General features: G+C 40.7%; 1 protein-coding gene across 1 annotated transcript in view; it reads left to right on the forward strand.

The window, feature by feature from the left end:
- The window catches only part of LOC136882432 (uncharacterized), a 55,011-nt gene extending 35,263 nt beyond the window's left edge, over positions 1–19,748 (forward strand). Inside the window, exon 2 of the mRNA XM_068226660.1 lies at positions 19,695–19,748. Within this exon, the coding sequence (XP_068082761.1) occupies positions 19,695–19,748 (54 nt within the window). The remainder of the gene's footprint in view (positions 1–19,694) is intronic.
- Positions 19,749–21,662: the final 1,914 nt, after the last annotated feature.

Below are 21,662 nucleotides of genomic sequence, written 5' to 3' on the forward strand. Positions count from 1 at the left end.
CAGCCGAATACCAGAAGGACATATTATTATTCATTTAAAAAAATTATTTTTCTCTATATTTAGTGGTCTGTACATGCTGTGGGCTACATGGTATTGTGGGTGACTGGAGGAAGGGAGTCCTAATGCTCATTGCCTCAGTCATCCCGTACTGAGCATCATCCAGCATCGGACCCCAGGCAATACCGGCTACGACCAGGTGGGTATTGCCTTGGCTGCTTGGTTTAGATACAGAGACCCCTGATGGGAGTGGGTGGCATTCTGGGAGGATGATTTCGGGCATGGCTTTGAAACGTCTTTGACCTGTCCAAGGTGGTCCCCCACTGAAGTCTTTAACTTCTGATTCCTTGAGGGGTTCAACCCCCTGGAAACAAGTGCAGTGTGAAGGAATGGGATCCGGCTTCCCTAGGTTTCTGGTTGCTATCAGAATGATGGGAGTGTCTTCAAGCTGCTAAAGTCTATTTTGTTTAGCAGGCACATTGAAGGTGTCTACAGCGAACTGGAAGACCTGAAGAAAATGCGCAGCAGTAGTTTGTTGTTAAAGAAGCGCACTGCCACGCAAGCTGATCAGTTGCTCAAGTACGATCACTTTGGTGATATTCCGTCAAAGTCAAAGAGCGCAAGACCTTGAATCTGGTTTGTGGAGTTATCTTCCACCGTGATCTCATCTTGAACACTGACAATGAATTGATGGAACACATGAAGCACCATGGCGTGACACACATCCGGCGCATTACGAACAAAGTCAACGGCGAGGACGTTGCCATGGGTGCGTTCATTGTCTCCTTCACATTGTCAGTGTTAGCAGATAAAGTCAAGGTAACAACCTATTGCTGCGATGTAAGGCTGTACATCTCACCTCCCATGTGCTGCTATCAATGCCAGAGGTATGGGCACATGGTATCTCATTGCTCAAATCAGTCTGTCTGTGGTACATGTGGCAGAGGAGCTCTGGACACGGAGGAGTGCTCAACTCCTTACAGGTGCACTAACTGCCCTGGTCTTCACTCGCCCCAAGAGCGGAACTGTCTGGTATATCTCGGTGAGAAGAAGATCCAGGAGATCAACACCCTGGATGGTCTTTCCTACCAGGAAGAGTGTCGTAAGTTCAATGCTATGAATGCACCCGCCAAGACGTTAGACTATACGAAGATAGCACAGAGTCTTCCAGGTTCATTGTTTATATCGGCTAAACCTGTTGCGATCGCTGCGCCCAAGCACAGCCACAAAGACTAACAGCTCGAAGGGGGGACTACCCCACCTTCGACCACAAAGAAGTCCCTGCCGGCTGGGACTCCTACGCTGGCGCAGCAGCGGGGGATGGCCAAGTCTCTCCCCCCCACCATCAGAGGACGGCAAAAGCCGTGCCCAAGCCAGCAGAGGTGGCGTCATCAACCAGGGCCCGTCTAAACATGAAAAGAAGGCGGAGAAGAGGAACGCCCTTACCAGGCGCTCCCGCACTTCTCCTGCAAAGGGAAAATCATGCCCTCCAACTGGAGGGTATGAGTCTGCGCCAGCAGGTACACCTGCTCCAAAACCTGTGCGCTCCCCTCGTAGGGGGGCGTCCCGCTCCTGGAAAGCATCGAAGTTCTGGGCATCAGTCCCACCATCTCTCGATGACAGGATGGACGTATGGCTTTTCGGGCATTTGCTCTATTAACCACCATTTCGTCTTAGGTCTGGCACTAGACTCTTCAGAGTGGGATGTGTCAGACCCTACCCACCGATGCTGGGGTGTATGCAGGTGAAATTATCAGAAGCCTTTTATTAGGCACAGTCTGATAACTGCATACGGGAGATAAGACTCCACAATGGAATTAATGCCCGCCTAGCAATTCCAAATGCTCTATTGGTGGAAAAAAAAAAAAAAATCTAATTCCCTCCATGGGAACTTAGAATTTCCATTTCCGACAGGATGGACATTGATATATTGATAGTGTTTAGGTTTAAGAGCATCTTTTCGCTCATAATCTAACACTCTCTCTTTTAGTCCACACTATGGCACTGTTACAGTGGAGCTGTAAATGTTATGACAAGCATCTTGCTGAGGTACGCCAGTTCATTAGTGAGTTCACAGCAAGTATAGTCTGTATTCAGGAGACAAACTTCAGACAAGGTCATCATACAGTCTTGAGAAGTTTCAGACTATACTCGACAGAACAATATTATGCTCACAGGGCATCCGGTGGCGTGGGTATTTTTGTTCATTCTGATACTTATAGCAAAGAGGTTCCTCTAAGAATCCCACCGGAAGCAGTTGTGGTGTGGGTACTGCTGCCTGTCATAGCAACAGTGTGTAATGTTCCCCATATGGGGCTCTGAATCGTCTTGCCCCAGGGGAAGGGAGTTGGAAACATTAGCAACAGAGCTGGATTTATGTATTTTGAACACAGGTGAACCGACTCATTTCAGTGTACATTACGGCACATACTCTCGCATAGACATAAGTCTATGCAGCCAAACATTGGTTCCGCTGTTTTGGTGGAATATACATGATGATCTCTGTTGCAATGATCATTTTCCAATTATTCTTACTTTGTTGAAACAAAAATCCGTCAGGTCTCCTCCTCAATGGATTCTTAAACATGCTGATTAGCCAAAGTTCACATCACTAGCTTGTCTTTAACAACGAGACCAGGCGGACCGTAGATGGCCAAATAATTTACATAACACAAGTTATTCTTGCTGCTGCTGAGGAGTCTATTCCCTCCTTTTCAGGGACTCCTCGCTCCTTGGTGGAACGAAGAAATTGAAGCAGCTATCAAAGGATGCTGTCGCGTGCATAAATGTTATCGTAGGCAGCCTACTGTGGCCAACTTGGTAACATTTAAAAAACTCCACACCAAGACGCGAGTTCTCATTTGCCAAAGTAAGAAAGCTTTGTGGGAGAGAGAGATGACACATACTCCATCATTTCAAGTGTGGACTAAACTTTGACATATTTCGGGTATCCAAGGATCATCTTCTGTACCAGGAATTTCCATTGCAGGCAGTATCATCACTGAACCACTCTCGATTGCTAACCATCTAGCCAGTCATTTCGCGGATGGGTCTGGCTGTGGGAATTATCATCGTGATTTCCTTGCTCTGAAGTGGGAGGCAGAACGTCATCACCTTAGTTTTGCCACTCAAGCTTCAGAGGACTATAACATGCCCTTTACAGAGTGGAAAATTTGCTGTGCCTTGGCACTTTGCAAGGGCATGTCTCCTGGGCTAGATAATGTCCATAACCAGATATCTCCTTCGTGTGTTCAACCAAATCTGGATAGAGGGTGAGTTTCCATCTGAGTGGTGAGAGGGCATAGTAATTCCTGTCCTCAAGCCTGACAAAAATCCTAAGTATGCAGGAAGTTACAAACCTATTTGTCTTACTTACTGTTTGTGTAAGCTATTTGAGAGGATGGTAAATCACTGACTTGCGTGGTGTCTGAAGAAACAAGGACTTTTGTCCAAGTACCAATGTGGTTTTCGAGCCACTCACTCGACCATTAACCACTTGGTATGCCTGCACATTTCTATCCTGGATGCATTTCTCTGCAAACAGCATTTGGTGACTGTTTTCTTTGACTTAGAAAAGGTTTATGACACCACATGGCGATATGGTATCCTTTCAGTCCTGCATCAATGAATATTCTGAGGTAACTTGCCAGTATTTATTACGACCTTTTTGTCCCTCCATCTATTCTGTGTCCAAGGAGGGACGGCACATTTGCAATACCATCTTCAAGAAAATGGAGTCCCACAGGGATCGGTTCTTAGTGTCACTCTGTTCACGATTGTCATAAACGGTATTGTCACTGCTGCTGGTTCAGCAGTAATACCGTCGCTATATGTGGACGACTTTGCTCTGCATTATAGCTTGCATTATATGGCAGTCGCACAGCGACAATTACAGCAAGCTATTAGGAGAGTGGATCAGTCGACTCTAGAGCATGGTTTTCGGTTTTCAACCGCAAAGACCTCTGTTGTCCACTTTTTCCAGCAGTGCACTCTTCACTCGTATCCTGAGCTTTCTTTACGAAATGTCACTCTTCCCATAGTTGACACTTACTGATTTCTTGGCCTCCTTTTCAATGGCAAATTATCATGGGAGCCACATGTGTGGCAGTTAAAAGTGCAATGCACCAAGAGTTAAATATCTTGAAATTTCTTAACAGCACTAATTGGAGGGCTGACTGCACGGTGCTCCTACAATTTTATAGGGCACATATTTTATCCGGGTTAGACTATGGAAGTGCAGCATATGGATCAGCAAGGCAAAGCGTCCTTGTGAAACTGAATAGCATCCACCACAGCGGGGTTAGGCTGGCGACGGGAGCTTTTCATAGAAGTCCCATTGCTAGCCTGCTCGCTGAATCTGGTGTGTTGCCTTTACACCTGAGGCGCCAGCAAATGCTTCTGTCCTATGCTGCAAATTTGCGACAGATGCCACTTCACCCACGCTATCCTTGCGTATTCCACAATGAAAACCGTCGGCTGTATGCTGCTTATTCTTGAGCAACGCGGCCAGCTGGAATACGCTTGGATAGCAGTCACAGATTGTTTGATTTACCTTCAGTTCCCTGCCTTGTCAGACAACTAAGTGGGGTACCTCCGTGGATAATGCGATGACCTGAAATAATCCTGGCTCTGCACACTGGCCTGAAGAAAAACGTGGACCCTTCGATTTATCAGAGGCTCTTCCTGTCGTTGTTGGCTGGTATCCAAGTTCAGTCATCGTTTACATGGATGGTTCGAGGACAGAAAAGAAGGTGGGCTGTGCGTTCATTGTCAACAATGATAGGTTTCTTTTTGCTCTCCCAGAAATCTGTAGTGTGTACACAGCAGAGCTCTATGCTATCTGTGAAGCACTGCGGTACACACTGTCCGATGAGCGTTGACACTTTCTTCTGTGTACTGACTCCTTGAGCTCGCTACAGTCTATTGATACCTGTTTCCCTTGGCACCCTCTGGTGCAGCGGATCCGGGACCTGCATACTGGGTGTTTGGATGCCGGCACGAGAATCATGTTTATGTGGCTCCCAAGCCACATGGGTGTAGAAGGAAATGAGTTAGCAGATAAGGCTGTCAATTAGGCAGTTACATTGCCCCCGTTGCTTTACAAGGTTCCAGCAAGTGGTATTCACTCTCAGCTGAGACATTTGGTTATGTTCCATTGGGAGATGGAGTGGCAGGCCAGTCCACTTCCAAATAAGCTGAGAGCAATAAAAGGTACCTACAAGTAGGTTATGGAGGACTTCCTTTCGGGCTTCTCGGAGGGAAGCAGTGCTATTATATCGTCTTCGGATTGGCCACAGTATAATAATGCACTCCTGTTTACTGAAAGGAGAACCCCCTCCGGTGTGTACTTGCGGTGATCATCGTAGTCTTCCCGAGTACCATCTCCCTCATCCTGTGAGATGACGAGCAGTCAGCAGACCTCGTCATCCATTTTGTGAGGGATAGTGGCCTTTATTTGTTTGTGTAATATTGTCCTTTGTCTTGGTGTATTTCTGTTAACTGCGCTTTTATCCCATTGATTCTATTTTAGTTTGTGTTTGTGTATTTTAATGTGTTATTTTAACTTCTGACTTGAATAATAGATATATCTGTACTTCCAGGCAGTGCCTTATTCCATTGTCACCTGTATTTTCTATAATTTTATTAGATAATTAGGCATTGGGAATTAGATCCAATGATCATTTATTTTAAACTCTAGTCAGTGGATACATTTAAAAATATTAATTATCATATCATGTCGTCCATCTCGTACCATTAGGGGCCGATGACTTAGCTGTTATGCCCCTTTTAACTACAAACAACATCATCATCATCTTCTTTGTTTTAAGTGATGATGGTAATGATAATAATCTCAGTTCAAGTTCGGGCCCTGAATTAAGACCAAATAACCCGAGCACGCACTCTCATATATCACCGATATCACTTCTTCTCATACACCAATTGTTTAAGACATTACCATTATTCTTTAAAATAAAAGTTCACATGTCTTAGAGATGCAATATTGTGATAATCAGGTGACCAGTGATCATATAATATGGTTAAGACTCACCCGGACGAAATCTGATCGCAGAATCCCCAGTAATGAATAAATAACTGTCTTCATTTTTCAGCTCTTTCATTCCAGCTCCATGGCTAAGTGATTAGCGTGCTGGCCTTTGGTCACAGGGGTCCCGGGTTCGATTCCTGGCAGGACCGAGAATTTTAACCATCATTGGTTAATTTCTTGGCACAGGGGCTGGGTGTATGTGTTGTCTTCATCATCATTTCATCCTAATCACGGGCATCAAATAGAAAGACCTGCACCTGGTGAGCCGAACATGTCCTTGGTCACTCCCGGCACTAAAAGCCATACGCCATTATTTTTTCAGCTCACTCACGGGATTGCCCCTGTCATGTGGGTGTCAAGACATTTAACACATGGCCTCTGTAAGTTTCCACTGTTATACAATCATATATTCCTTCTTTTAACAGGAGATTATCACCATAAAGGACTCGCACTCTAAATAAATTCACAGATGACGAACACTTCTTTTGAATCCTTGTACAGTGCAGTATTATTAAAATCGTTAATTCCTTTGATATAGAAAACAGAGTTGGCCAAGCTGTTTTAAAGATAGTTCCAAGATTACGATGCTAAAAAGTTTCCCTCTCCCACTTACAAACAACTTGTGGGCGGGGTAACCGCTCCCTTCTTTTCATCTAGGGATTCCCTAGTTCTGCTTGGGGAAAATACTCCCTAGCCTCGCCCTTGGCTTTCCACGCTTCGAGTTCCCACGGACTTGCTCCCAGACAAAGAAATGCACGTTCACATGATCCCTAGTCCTTGGTTCATGTCCCTGTCGGGTACAGTACATACAGTAGAACCCCTATTTAATGTATTTACAGGGACCTGATTTTTTTAACCTTAAATGAGGGTTTACCTTAAATTGAGGTTTCAGTGGAAAGCACACCTTTTCCAGAAATCTTTGCCTGTATTAATATAAATTGTACGGTCACACATTATTTTCACAGTGACAGCAATAAAACAAGGAGATATCTACCCTACACCCTGTACTGTAGTTACTGTTTTCGCTTTATTTTTACAGATTTTTGTCAGTGAATGCAAGATCACTTCGGTTTAAGATTGTTCTTATAACGTTATACCAAAACACGTTAAAATCAGTATGACACAGCAGTTGGTTTGTTTAAACATTTTCGCGGATGTTTTCCAAGCAGTAGCTTACTCGTTAGCAAGTATTTTCTAATTCCAATAGTCTGAACACGTATATTCAGTTTCATTCTTAAAAATTGTAATAACATCACTCCAGAGGCTTGTGGCAAACATTTCCATTTTTTTTTTTTCAAACGGCGTCACCTAACCTAGGTTTACCATGCACATATTATGAAAACATCATTTCAAGCTCCCTGTAGAATAATAATATTTTCACTATAAATTTACATAAATTGCAAAAGACGCGAAAGTACATAACCTCTGAAATTAGTTATGCACACCGCTGTATCTTGAGGAGAAGTATCACATTCTTTATGTCAGTACCGTACCTAGTATTAAAATTAAGCAATCGTTTATTTCAACCTTTATTTCTAAGGAGTTAACAACTGTTGGCATTGCACTTATTGCAAAAACATATCCCGATGTTTGTTTACACAAGTCGGAGACTCACTCACGTGCAGTGAGGAATCGATACGGAAGATAATCAATCACATTCAGTATAAACAAATACAGTAGAGACAATATGCGACACTCAGCAAGATGGAAAATTCTAAATTCCCATGGAGGGAATCAGATATTTTTCAACAATAGAGCATGTCAAAAACCATCAGATGTAAGGCTTTTCAGGCGTTTGCTCTATTAACTAGCGTTTCATCTTAGGTCTGACACTAGACTCATCAGAGTGGGATGTGTCAGGCTCTACCCACTGACGCTGGGGTGTATGCAGGTGAACTTATCAGAAACCCTTTAAGAGGCACAGTCTGATAACTGCATGAAAAGCCTTACATCTGATATGTTTTTGACATTTTTGACATGCTCTATTGGTGAAAAATATCTGATTCCCTCCATGGGAGTTTAGAATTTTCCATTCGGAATTGCAAGGTGGGCAATAATTCCATTGTGGAGATTTATCCCATATGCAGTTATCAGACTGTGCCTCTTAAAGGGCTTCTGATAAGTTCACCTGCATACACCCCAGTGTGAGTGGGTAGGGTCTGACACATCCCACTCTGATGAGTCTAGTGTCAGACCTAAGACGAAACGCTGGTTAATTGAGCAAACGCCTGAAAAGCCTTACATCTGATATGTTTTTGACATTTGTGACACTCAGCGAGATATTGAGGGACAGCTATTAGAGCTCTCTCTAGCGGGTAGACCTGAAAACTACTGATTCTGTCATAAGAGTACGTGTATTTGTGTGTGAAGTTTTTGGTGTTATATGTTTTCAGTGAGTTGACATAATTAAATAGTAGCGTGTGCCATTCCTTGATATCTCCTCTCAGCATGAGGGGAAAGGTATGTGCTGTGTTTGGCTGCAGTAACTATGAAGTAGAGAAGAATGCGCCGTCCTTCTTTCACTTCTCTCGTGACGAGAAAATGAATGGGTGAAGACCATAACGGTATAAGTAACATTTTGGTCATTCAGAGAAAAAGACATTTAAACATCTTCAACACTCATATAAAGCATGGTATTTGTAGTTACACCACCCATCACTAGAGCGCAGAATATTGCCACTATCACTTGTATCTCCTGATTGGTGAAAGGATACATCCTCCTGGAGTTACATCCTGCACTTAACTCATTTTTTAAAGAAATGTCACTTATACCGTTATGGTTTTCACCCATTCAAATGTAAGTAATATTGTGTTTGCATATGTATTCTTCCAGTGACAAAGAGATTTTTTATAGTACTTCATAATCTTCTGACCTGCTTGACCCATACTTTAACTGGCTTAAAATATAATACGCATATTTTATTGTATAGTGTAGCAGTTAACCTTCAATACCGATGTGTTGTTGTAGGTGTGATTTGTGGGTTTTGAAATGTCACAGAAGTGATTTGGATAAGGTGTACAAGAAAGAAGGGATGTTACGCTTATATAAGAATTATAAGATCTGTTCAGATCATTTCCAGGCCAGTGACTTTAAAAATCCTCGACTATACAGCCAAGGGTATGTTACATTTTTACTCTAATTGTACGTAAATATTCCTCAAAGCATCACTATCGACAACATTTTCATACTTTTCTTTCCTTTATTCCTCTTCTCAGATTAAAGCCGGGATTTTATAGATTTTCTTTCTGTTAGCAGGCTTCACGATAAGAGGAAAATTGTCCAGCTTTTAAATGTTAATTCATTGCATCTTGTGTGTAAGGAATGTTCGATATTTTTATTGACAAGTGTCTTAATGTGATGATACAATGATTTTTAAATCAGAAAAAAGACAAATCTAACCGTAAAAGTTCAGGCAGGAATGCTAAAGCAAAGAAAGTATTGCATAAATGAAAGATCAACCCATTTCACAGCAGTCCATTTCACATCTTGTTTATATGTCTAATTTCAGTCTTTAAGTAATAACCTTTTAAATAATTCTTCATTCATTTATCCAGTATTGTTTAGCAATTTCAAAGTTAATATCTCAATAATACTTTCTTTCTAGACGTAATTTATTTATCCATTTTCGTGTATGTATTTCCATTGATATTTGAATTTAGCGTGCCTTTTCAGGTCAAGTCACTAGGAGCGCCACCGTTGAATTGTCTTCCATTTTAACAAGGCTAAATCCGTAAGTGTCACGTATTGTCTCTACTGTATTTGATATAAATGCTGGTGTTGAGTCATATACTGTTCTTGCTAGAATGTATGAATATTGATAATAGGTTCAAACTAACATGCCCAAATTTGCCCGTAATAACGGATGAATCAGTAAAAGGGTTCTCATTGTAACCAAAGGATATTGCACAGATTAATATAGCAATTTTCGAAGGGTATAATAATATTGTCGTTAAAACAGGTTTCTCTTCTGCTACAGCGGCTGTGGTCAGATGTGCATCTGAGTCAAACATCTCACTTTAGCCCTAAGTGCCTGAGCTCTAATTTCCTCTTTTGCCTTGAATCATCCTTAGCAAGTTTATGATGTCTTTTTCATAGGTTCTTAATGTCCCATAACCAAAAGAAATAGAAATAAATATTTGAAAATATTAACATCTCCGTAATGCTAAATGTGGGTTTTCCCCTATTGTGAATTACATTAAATTGAATATGTAATAGCATTGCTTTTATGGAATAATTTTTGGGACTGGAAATTTCTTCCGTTAAATATGGGTTTATGTTGAATCGAGGTCACTCAAATTCGGGGTTATACTGTATTCTATAACATACTGTATTCACCCAATACTCCTACATAATAAACTTTACCGAGCTCGATAGCTGCAGTCGCTTAAGTGCGGCCAGTATCCAGTATTCGGGAGATGGTGGGTTCGAACCCCACTGTCGGCAGCCCTGAAGATGGTTTTTCATGGTTCCCCATTTTCACACCAGGCAAATGCTGGGGCTGTACCTTAATTAAGGCCACGGCCACTTCCTTCCCACTCCTAGCCCCTTCCTATCACGTCGTCGCCATAAGACCTATCTTTGTCAGTGCGACGTAAAGCATTTTGTTGTAATAAACTCTACGTATGGCCGGAATAGCTAAAATATGTTGAAATAGTTTTTTCAAGATAGCTCTCTACCTCCTTCAAACTGTGATACCTTCTTCGTCTTATTGCTCAAAACGTTAACAAAATCTTCATTACTCTGCACCTTCTTTCCAGATTTCACAGCCACCCACGCCATTCAGTTTACTTTGAATCCAATTGCCTCTTTTCCATGGTATGATTCGAAAAAGTTCCATTGAATTTTAAATCCTTGCATCAATCTTTTGGCACAGGCCAGAGCAAAGTGTAGCTTCCAACGAAGTCCCACTCTCATCCATGACTGTGATAATATGAAAGCTGTTGGGGTATGGGTGGTGCTGAGTAATGACATTCGGAGGACGATCAGTGCGTCCGAGTGTTATGAAAGGTGTTGCTCATAGGACCAGTTGTGCTGCAGTAGCACTGTCTGACCCCGTGAGGAAAGCAATTGCAAACTACCTCACTCCTCATCTCGCCTAGTACGCCTCATTTTATTTATTGATGTCTTTATTTGTGGCGAAGTTAAGGCTCTTGGCCCTCTCTTACACTTAACCACATTTGCGGCTTAATACTGAATCCAAACTTAATATTCAGTGCATTGGCACTGCCGGTGGCTCCAGTTAGCCTACGCAGTGGCCTCCACGGTATGCACTAGCCAGCGTATTGGTAGGTGTGCTAGGTACCAACTGATGAGCCCACCCTAGCACACGAGGGCGAAACGCTGGCAACCAAGAATGAGCTAGCTGGAAAATTTATAATGTCCAATAACGGACCATTTATATTGGTATTATAAATTTGCTCATTCAGGACAAATATTTCAGATTCCCTATGGGAATCAACATCTATATCATCTGATGGCCAAGCAGGCATCAATTTTTAGTGATGAGACAGAGTCTCTTAGTGCATTGGCACTGCCGGTGGCTCCAGTTAGCCTACGCAGTGGCCTCCACGGTATGCACTAGCCAGCGTATTGATAGGTGTGCTAGGTACCAACTGATGAGCCCACCCTAGCACACGAGGGCGAAATGCTGGCAACCAAGAATGAGCTAGCTGGAAAATTTATAATGTCCAATAACGGACCATTTATATTGGTATTATAAATTTGCTCATTCAGGACAAATATTTCAGATTCCCTATGGGAATCAACATCTATATCATCTGATGGCCAAGCAGACATCAATTTTTAGTGATGAGACAAAGTCTCTTAGTGCATTGGCACTGCCGGTGGCTCCAGTTAGCCTACGCAGTGGCCTCCACGGTATGCACTAGCCAGCGTATTGGTAGGTGTGCTAGGTACCAACTGATGAACCCACCCTAGCACACGAGGGCGAAACGCTGGCAACCAAGAATGAGCTAGCTGGAAAATTTATAATGTCCAATAACGGACCATTTATATTGGTATTATAAATTTTCTAATTCAGGACAAATATTTCAGATTCCCTATGGGAATCAACATCTATATCATCTGATGGCCAAGCAGGCATCAATTTTTAGTGATGAGACAAAGTCTCTTAGTGCATTGGCACTGCCGGTGGCTCCAGTTAGCCTACGCAGTGGCCTCCATGGTATGCACTAGCCAGCGTATTGGTAGGTGTGCTAGGTACCAACTGATGAGCCCACCCTAGCACACGAGGGCGAAACGCTGGCAACCAAGAATGAGCTAGCTGGAAAATTTATAATGTCCAATAACGGACCATTTATATTGGTATTATAAATTTGCTCATTCAGGACAAATATTTCAGATTCCCTATGGGAATCAACATCTATATCATATGGAGGTAGGAAGCGAACAATTTGAGAGCAGCGTGGTTAAGATGGAAGGAATGCAATTTCGCTATTAATATGTCCGTACTGATAGTGTCAAAAGCACTGCTGAAGTCTAGGAGAATGAGCACGGTCACTTTACGTTCATCCATTGCTTTTCTTACGTCATTCGTAACTTTTAGAAGAGCAGTAGATGTACTATGTCCTTTTTTAAATCCAGATTGCAGGTGATCAAGTAACGAACGATGCATCAAATATTGGAGCAGTTGTTCATGCATGAGTTTTTCTAAGACTTTTGAAAGTGAAGAAAGCATACAGACAGGTCGATAGTCAGATGGAGAATTTGCTAGAGATTTTTTGGTACTGGGAAAATTAAGGCATCCTTCCAAACAGTTGGGAAGTAGCCTTCCGAAAGACATGAGTTACATATGTGGGTTGAAATTGGCAGTACTACATCAATCAAGGTAACCACGAAGGATATTGGGATGTCGTCCACTCCGATTGCTTGTGATTTGATTGATGTTAGTTTTCTTCTTACATCGTTTTCATTTACTTTACGAAATTTGAACAAAGGCCGTTCTGGTAATGGAGTAGATTGAAGAGAATTTATCGTTGTTTGTATAATATGAGGGTGGGTATTAACTATTTCTCTAGTAAAGTGGGCATTTAATTCATCTGGATTTATGTCATGCGTATTGGAGTTTGTAGTTTGCCTCCCAATACCTACGGATCTGAGTTGTTTCCAGGTACTTTTTGTGTTCACGTTACTGGCTAATTGTTGGAAGTACGCATATTTTTTGTTTCTGATTATTTGTTTAACTTTATTTCTAAGCACACGGTACTTTTCAAAATCTTCAGTTGATAATGTCTGCTTGTAACATCTGTGTAGTGCATCTCGTTCAGCCGTTGCGGACTTAATGTCATTTGATAACCATGGAGCAGCTTTGCGAGTCACCCTAGCAGTACGTTTAGGTACGTGTTTGTTATACAATCCCAACAATAATGGGTTAAACCTCTTTACTTTTTCGTCATTGTCAGTCAAGTGCAGTATTTCGTCCCACGGGCAGAGATTAGCATCTTGTATCAATTGTTGAGGATTTAAATTTTTCATGTCTCTATAGGTTATCACTTTGGCTTTGTTCTTTGTTGCAATTGGTTTTCCTGTAACTGCATAGCCTTTGCTGGTGCTATTTGAGGATCCAACCAACCTCTGGGTGGTAACCTAACAGACACATGACAGAAAGTAGTGTCTAATTATTCAAGGTATATTTTTGCTTAAAATGGTTCGCTGCTCCATCAGAAAACAAATTTATTACTTCAAGGTTCAGGATAAACTCCAACACTTCTGAAAACAATGCTCTTGGGAAAACATTGACTGCATATTTGTCATGTGCCGTATAATCTGAGACGAGAGCAAATTACTTCTTCTGAACTTCATTTTTACCCTTTCTTCTAAGCAAATGACTGGACTGAGAGGAAGTGTGCATAGTATTGCAAACGCGATGTCAGTCAGTCATGGTGCTGTACAGGAAACTCTAGAAGAAAATGTTCAAATATGATTTTGTTGATGTCGTTGAGGTGACGTAGAATCCTGAAGGAAATTTTATTCCATCGATTATTGTGCTGTGTAGATGAGTTTTCCTACGTTTTTCTTCGCTGATTGACCACAATCTGCCCTAAACAAAAAAAGTGTCCTTTCAGACTACTAAGAGAATTAGGAAAATTATTCTTTAAAACAACATACATACAGGAAATATCACATTTTGATATATTAAAAAAGTGAGCTTGAAAGAAAACAAAATTTCTTGTAAATATCTATGTATGGAAAATGTACGTTATTTGGTGTATTTTGCAGTGTGCTAAATGTCACAAGATTTGAAGTAAGACATGGGCTATTGCAAAATGTTTTTCCGATGCTTCCTTCTGTAATAAGAGATTTTAAACTATATACAAGGGCAGATCAAATATAAACGGGAATCATTGTTAAAATAATTTATTGCATCAACCAAAAAAAATACACAAATAGAGATCACTTTTCTACATAGTGTCCTGCCTTCAATACACATTTTCTCCATTGTATTGGTAAGTTTTTGATGCTGTCCTGATAGAAAGAATAGGGTGTTTGCGGAGCAAGTTGCTCTTGAACTCCTCTACACTTGCATCATCATTGAACAGCTGTCCTCCTAGATCTTGTTTGAATAGTCCAAACAAATGGTAGTCCAAAACCAAACCCCATGGCACTACAGCCCTTGGAGGGCCTTGGCCTACCAAGCGACCGCTGCTCAGCCCGAAGGCCTGCAGGGCAATAAATCTGGACTATACGGAGAGTGTTCCAGAGATGTCCAGTGAATTTCCTCCAGTTTTTCCCGTGTTAAAGTGGCAATATGCAGCCTTGCATTGTCATGGAGAAGAATGACATTTTGGATTGGTTGCCGGCATTGCTTGTTGCGAAATGCAGCTTTCGCTTCATCCAGAAGGTGACAGTAATAGGTTGCATTAATTGTCCTTTGTTTGTGAAGAAAATCCACCAGCAAAACGCCCGGGGGGTCCCAGAAAACGGTTGCAAGCACCTTTCCAGCAGATGAGCGTGTTTTGTCCTTGACCAGGCCTGCTTCATCTCTTCGCCGCCACTCCATGCTTGCTTACTTTGACTCTGGGGTGTAATGATGTACCCGAGTTTCATCACAAGTCAAAATACAATGTGAGAAATGCTCTCCTTCCTCCTCGTAGCAATGCAGGAGTCTCTGACAAACTTACTTTTTGTTCCTAGTTGACGAGACGAGGAACTCACCTGACAGACAATTTTCTGAATTGGAGTTTATCTCGGATGATGGTTTGAATATTTCTGTAACTCATTCCTGTGTTTAAAACAATTTGCAAAATTTTTATTCACCAATAATGTCACAAATGGCAACAATGTTGTCTGCAGTGATGCTTTTTTATGAAGTTCATTTTTCACAGCTTCTCTTCCTGCCACAAATTTCTTAGCCCACTCATACACTCGAATCTGCGAAAGTGTTTATTCTGCAAACTGTGCGCGGAGCCATCTGAAAATTTTGGAAGGTTTGGTGCTCTCTTTTCCAAGAAATTTGATAATGTTGAGTTGAGTCGTGCAACACTCATGTGCATCTCTTGCGTACTCATGGCATACTGAAGCAGCCCAGCTCTCCACCATCGTTCGTGCGCGCAAACCCCTTCTCCAGATACCCCCACCAAAATCCTGGCAAATCCCTGCTTCAGAATAAAACCAAGTTGTTAAGTACACTGTTTAAATTGAAATATGGGTCATACACCCTGCTCCAACAAGAAAATTATCCTTGAAGTGTAAGGAGAGTAGATAATGATTGAAAATTTCACTACTTGGCTGTGCATCTGTGCACATGTATACTGTGATAGAAGAGAAGAACCCACATGTTTAAGAATGGTGACACACAGAGATAAACATGGGAATGTATTAAATGATAGAATTCAGGGAATTACTTTTATGCTGGTTCATATCCATTAAGGATTTTTGAAATCAATATTAACACATAATGATAATCAGATTAATTTTAAACCCCTTTATAAGTACAAAAGAATTTGAGAGAGTGTTTAGGAAAAAGGACTTACCGGTACCCTTCTAACAGGGTCTGGTAAAGCTTACCCCATGATTTGCTTTCTTATCTTGAAGGACCATAATTTTTTAAATTCTTACTTTTCAAGTAATGACCACTTTAGGATAAGTTAACCTTGAAATTAAATCTAGGATTCTTATTGTATCTTCATAGTCTTCAACATTTTCAGTGTTCTATTCATTAACAAGCACCATTTCATTATAATACCAATATTAATGGTCCGTTATTGGACATTATTAAAAAATTATAATGTCCAATAACGGACAAACATTCAGGACAAACATTTTAGATTCCATATGGGAATCTACCCGTACATCTATATCACCATTTCATTAGTTCAATGAAAGTTGTCGTCATCATCTTCATTTTCTTTTCCCCTCGTCCAGCTCTTGCTAGGTCGGGGTGTTGATGGCACTTCTCTACCATTGCCTCTCCTTCCACCACTCCCCTTCAGTAATTGTATCAATCTATCTATCTATCTATCTATCTATCTATCTATCTATCTGCATTTAGGGCAATCGCCCAGGTGGCAGATTCCCTATTCATTGTTTCTCTAGCCTTTTCATGAATCATTTCAAAGAAATTGGAAATTTATTGAACATCTCCCTTGGTAAGTTATTCCAATCCCTAACTCCCCTTCCTATATGAGGAATTTTTGCCACAATTTGTCCTCTTGAATTCCAACTTTATCTTCATTTTGTGAGTTTTCCTACTTTTGAAGAAACCACTGAAACTTATTCGTCTATTAATGTCATTCCACGCCATCTCTCCACTGACAGCTCGGAACATACCACTTAATCGAGCCAGTGTTGTCTTTCTCCAAAGCCTTCCCAGCCCAAACTTTGCAACATTTTTGTAACGCTACCCTTTTGTCGGAAATCACCCAGAACAAATCGAGCTGCTTTTCTTTGGATTTTTTGCAGTTCTTGAATCAAGTAATCCTGGTGAGGGTTCCATATACTGGAACCATACTCTATTTGGGGTCTTACCAGAGATATGTATGCCTTCTCCTTTACATCCTTACTACAACCCCTAAATACCCTCATAACCATGTGCAGAGATCTGTCCCATTTATTTTCAATCTCATTTAAGTGATTACTGCAATGAAGATCTTTCCTTGTATTAACACCTGGGTACTTACAGCGGTCCCCATAAGGAACTTTCACCCCATCAAGGCAGTAATTAAAACTGAGAGGACTTTTCCTATTTGCAAAACTCACAACCTGACTTTTAACCCCGTTTATCACTATACCATTGCCTACTCTCCATTTCACAACATTATCAAGGTCATTTTGCAGTTCCTCACAGTCTCCAGTCTTCTTTTTCTTATACTGTTCTTGACAGAGTCCATCCATCTTGGCCAGGGCCTCCCTCTTTCCCGTCTTCCTTCTATCTTAGCCTCCAACACTTGTTTTAATATTCTTCCCTCTTTCATCCTCATAACATGTCCAAACCATCTCAATTTATTCTTCTCCATTCTATCACTCAGTTTTTCTACCCCTGTCTCTTTTCTGACCTCAACATTTCTTACTCTGTCTCTCCTTGTTTTTGCTACTTCTCAGGAGCTTTTATCTCACTGGTCTGAATTTTACTTTCATTTCTTGCTGCTGTTAATGGTAGTACATCTTGTAAATTATCTCTTTACATTTCATAGGATCTTCTCAGTTCCACACTGGGTTCCTTACATTCTGGTAGAACGTATTTCCTGCTTGTACCCTTCTGCTGATCTCCTTACTGAACCTTTCATCTTGCATTATTTCACTTCCCAAATACTTGAAGTATTCAACAATCTCAAGGTTTTTTTGTACCCTGATACTAACGATTCCTTTTCCTTCCCTTTCTCCTCATGTCATCACCACTGTTTTCCTCTTCTCCACACTGGTTGCTATTTGCTTTACGTTGCACCGACACAGATAGGTCTGGCTAGTTGCTTTACGTTGCACTGACACAGATAGGTCTTATGGCGACGATGGGACAGGAAAGGGCTAGGAGTGGGAAGGAAGCGGCCGTGGCCTTAATTAAGGTACAGCCCCAGCATTTGCCTGGTGTGAAAATGGGAAACCACGGAAAACCATTTCAGGGCTGTCGACAGTAGGATTCGAACCTACTATCTCCCGAATACTGGATACTGGCCGCACTTATGCGACTGCAGCTATTGAGCTCGGTACAGATAGGTCTTTTGGCGACAATGGGATAGGAAAGACCTAGGAATTGGAAGGAAGCGGCCGTGGCCTTAATTAAGGTACAGCCCCGGCATTTGCCTGTTGTGAAGATGGGAAACCACAGAAAACCATCTTCAAGGCTGCCGACAGTGGGGCTCGAACCCACTATCTCCCGATTACTGGATACTGGCACTCCACACTGGTTTTAATACCATATTTCTCAATATAGTCATGTAAAGCCTCTACTGTAGTTGGATTTGCACTTCTATATTGTTGACTCCCCAGATCACTATGTCATCTGCAGACAACAATATTTTCATATCCCCTCCATATCTTGCCTTATCGAGCTCGATAGCTGCAGTCTCTTAAGTGCGGCCAGTATCCAGTAATCGGGAGATAGTGGGTTCGAGACCCACTGTCGGCAGCCCTGAAGATGGTTTTCCATGGTTTCCCATTTTCACACCAGGCAAATGCCGGGGCTGTACTTTAATTAAGGCCATGGCCGCTTCCTTCCACTTCCTAGGCCTTTCATATCCCATCGTCGCCATAAGACGTATCTGTGTCGGTGCGATATAAAGCAAATAGCAAAAAAAAAAAAAAAAAAAAAAAAAATCTTGCCTTTGTTTCTTTTAGAATTTCATCCATAACCATTATAAACATAAGTGGAGACAATTCACTTCCCTGTCTTAGTCCAGTTTGGTTTCTAAACCAATCTGTTTTCTCCACTGGAGTCTGGACACAACTGAAGCAATTCTTATTCATTTCTTTCACTAGTTCTCTTGATTGCCTTCCCTGTCTTTTTCTTCCTAGGGTTTCCCACAGCTTTTGCTCTGTTAACACTTCTCTAGATCAAGGAATATCATCACCAGATCTTTTCCACATTCCCACCGTTTTGCCATCAGTAATCTCATGGTAAATATAGGGTCTATCGTTGACCTGCCCTGTCAAACTCCATACTGCTCTTCTTCTAAAGTTCTTTCCACCCTTCCTCCCATCCTTCTTTCTGTTATTCTCTCCAATATTTTGGCTACTTGTGATAAGAGTGTAATTCCTCAATAGTTTTCACATACCCTCCTGTCACCTTTCTTAAATACTGGTATTATTACACCTTTACACCAGTCATCAGGTACTTGCTTTTTACTTCATATGCACCCAGCCTATATAACCAATGTAGACAAGTAGGTCCTGCTGCCTTTATCATTTCATCCATCTCTGCTGCTTTTCTTGTTTTCATTTGTTTATCAGCCACTTCCACCTCTGCCATTGCAAAATCACTCTCCATTCCTGGATCATCCTCATTTACATCACACTCTCTTCTCCATTATTTCTCACATTCAGGAGTTTATCAAAATAGTCTTTCCATCAATTCTTTATCTCCTCTGGGTCTCTTAATTATTACATTTCCACTTTCTTCCTTCACTTGTTTTATGTAGATTTTTTTCTTTTCTCTTGACTGAAAGAATGATGATGAATTTTTTCCTTCTCTTTCAGGAACCTTATTTCTGCACATTTCACTGTTACATCAAGAAGCTGATCAGAATTTGAAGTCACATTAAGGGCACTTTCAAAACTCATTATGAATCTACCATTTTGTAAAAAATTCAGGATATTATGCTGTAAAGTTTTGGGTCCATGACTAATAAATATTGTTTTTAAAATTTAAATCAGTCACTACTGATCTGCATTTAGGGCAGTCGCCCAGGTGGCAGATTCCCTATCTATTGTTTTCCTAGCCTTTTCTTAAATGATTGCAAAGAAATCGGAAATTTATTGAACATCTCCCTTGGTAAGATGTTCAACATTGTACTTCATTTACAAACAAGCTACTACTGATACTTCAGTCTTTGCTACTGTAATGGTAAAAATTACCTGTCTCAATATAAAATAACTGAAAAGTTGAAATAATTTAACAAATTATAGGAAAAAGTATTTGCTGTATCTGGTGCTTTAACTGAATGATCAGTGTACTGGCCTTTGGTTCGGAGGCCCCGGGTTCTGTTCCCGATCGAGCTGGGGATTTTAATTATATCTGGTTAATTCATGTAGCTTGGTGGCTGGGTGTTTATGATCTTAATCCACATCTTCAAATTCATACAGCACAACACAAACACATAATAATGAATACTTCCCTCAAAACAATCAATACTGATCTGCATTTAGGGCAGTCGCCCAGGTGGCAGATTCCCTGTTCCCTATCAAGGGTTATGAATTTCATGTTGTTGGTCCGTATTGAACTGAGAATAACATATGAATTATAACACAGTAAAGTTTTCCACCTATTCAATACTAAGATGTATTTACAATATTTAAATTACATGGGACTAGTTTCAACCCTCCTCGGGGTCATCATCAGCCATATTAAAGCATACACAATTTTTGGCGAAATCCTAAAACATGTTATTTAATGGTAAGAATCTTATGGATATATAATTTACAATGTGAAGTGTGGTTGAAATGTTGTAAATGAAAATGAGAGATATTACGTGTGATACAGGTGAGTAATAGTTAATACAAGTAAATAATACATTACTAAGAAGTTTGGAGCCCTAAAGCCCTCAACATAAGGTAAGATCTCAACGGTCAAAGGGAATTTCATCACACACTTGGCTACCCACTGATCGACAACAACGTTCCCTTTCGACTGGTACGTTCATCTCAACAGGTTCAACAACAAAGAGCCACACCTATCACAAATTCTTCCTACAAATACTACATCAAAGAAGATGGCCTAATGATGTCTACACAAACTTCAATATAGCCTACGGCACCAGCATTCCAACTAATATTATCTTAAAAAGAACCAGGCCATATGAAAATTCTTCAAAAAATTTATAAATGAAAATCAAACCTATTAACTTCAAGAATCAATGACCATTACCAATGCTCAACTTTCCTCAGGTTTTTAACAACACGCCATTTGGCAATTAAATGGAATGTGCTTCCTGATTTTTATCTTTATTGTGATATCTTTTAATATTAAGAATCAACCACCTATGTTGTAATCTTCAAATAATTGACATGTTTTTAGACTCAAATATTAACACAATATTGTTAAGTAATAGTATACCACATTTTATTTTGTAATAGTTGTTTAACGATCTCCAATACATTCCACAAGACGTAGTTTTTAACCGTATTCATAAGTCATTCCCAATCAGGTACCTGATCCATTCCTAAGGTAAAAAATGGCTGATGATGCCTACTATTGACAGGCGAAACATGTACCATCAAATGTATTAATTTTATGTTTACATTTTGATAAGGACAAAGTCCTAACTTTTAAGATTGCATTGTATTGAATAGGTGGGAGAACAATAAAAACATACTAGTGTTATTTAATACAAATACTTTCAATACGGTCCCAAAAATGAATTTTATCACATGTAACATACCACTTAGTCGAGCAGCTCGTCTTCTTTCTTCAAAGTCTTCTCAGCCCAAACTTTGCAACATTTTTGT

This window comes from Anabrus simplex, chromosome 1 (genome assembly GCF_040414725.1).
Source record: "Anabrus simplex isolate iqAnaSimp1 chromosome 1, ASM4041472v1, whole genome shotgun sequence".
In the NCBI taxonomy this organism is placed as follows: Eukaryota; Metazoa; Arthropoda; class Insecta; order Orthoptera; family Tettigoniidae; genus Anabrus; species Anabrus simplex.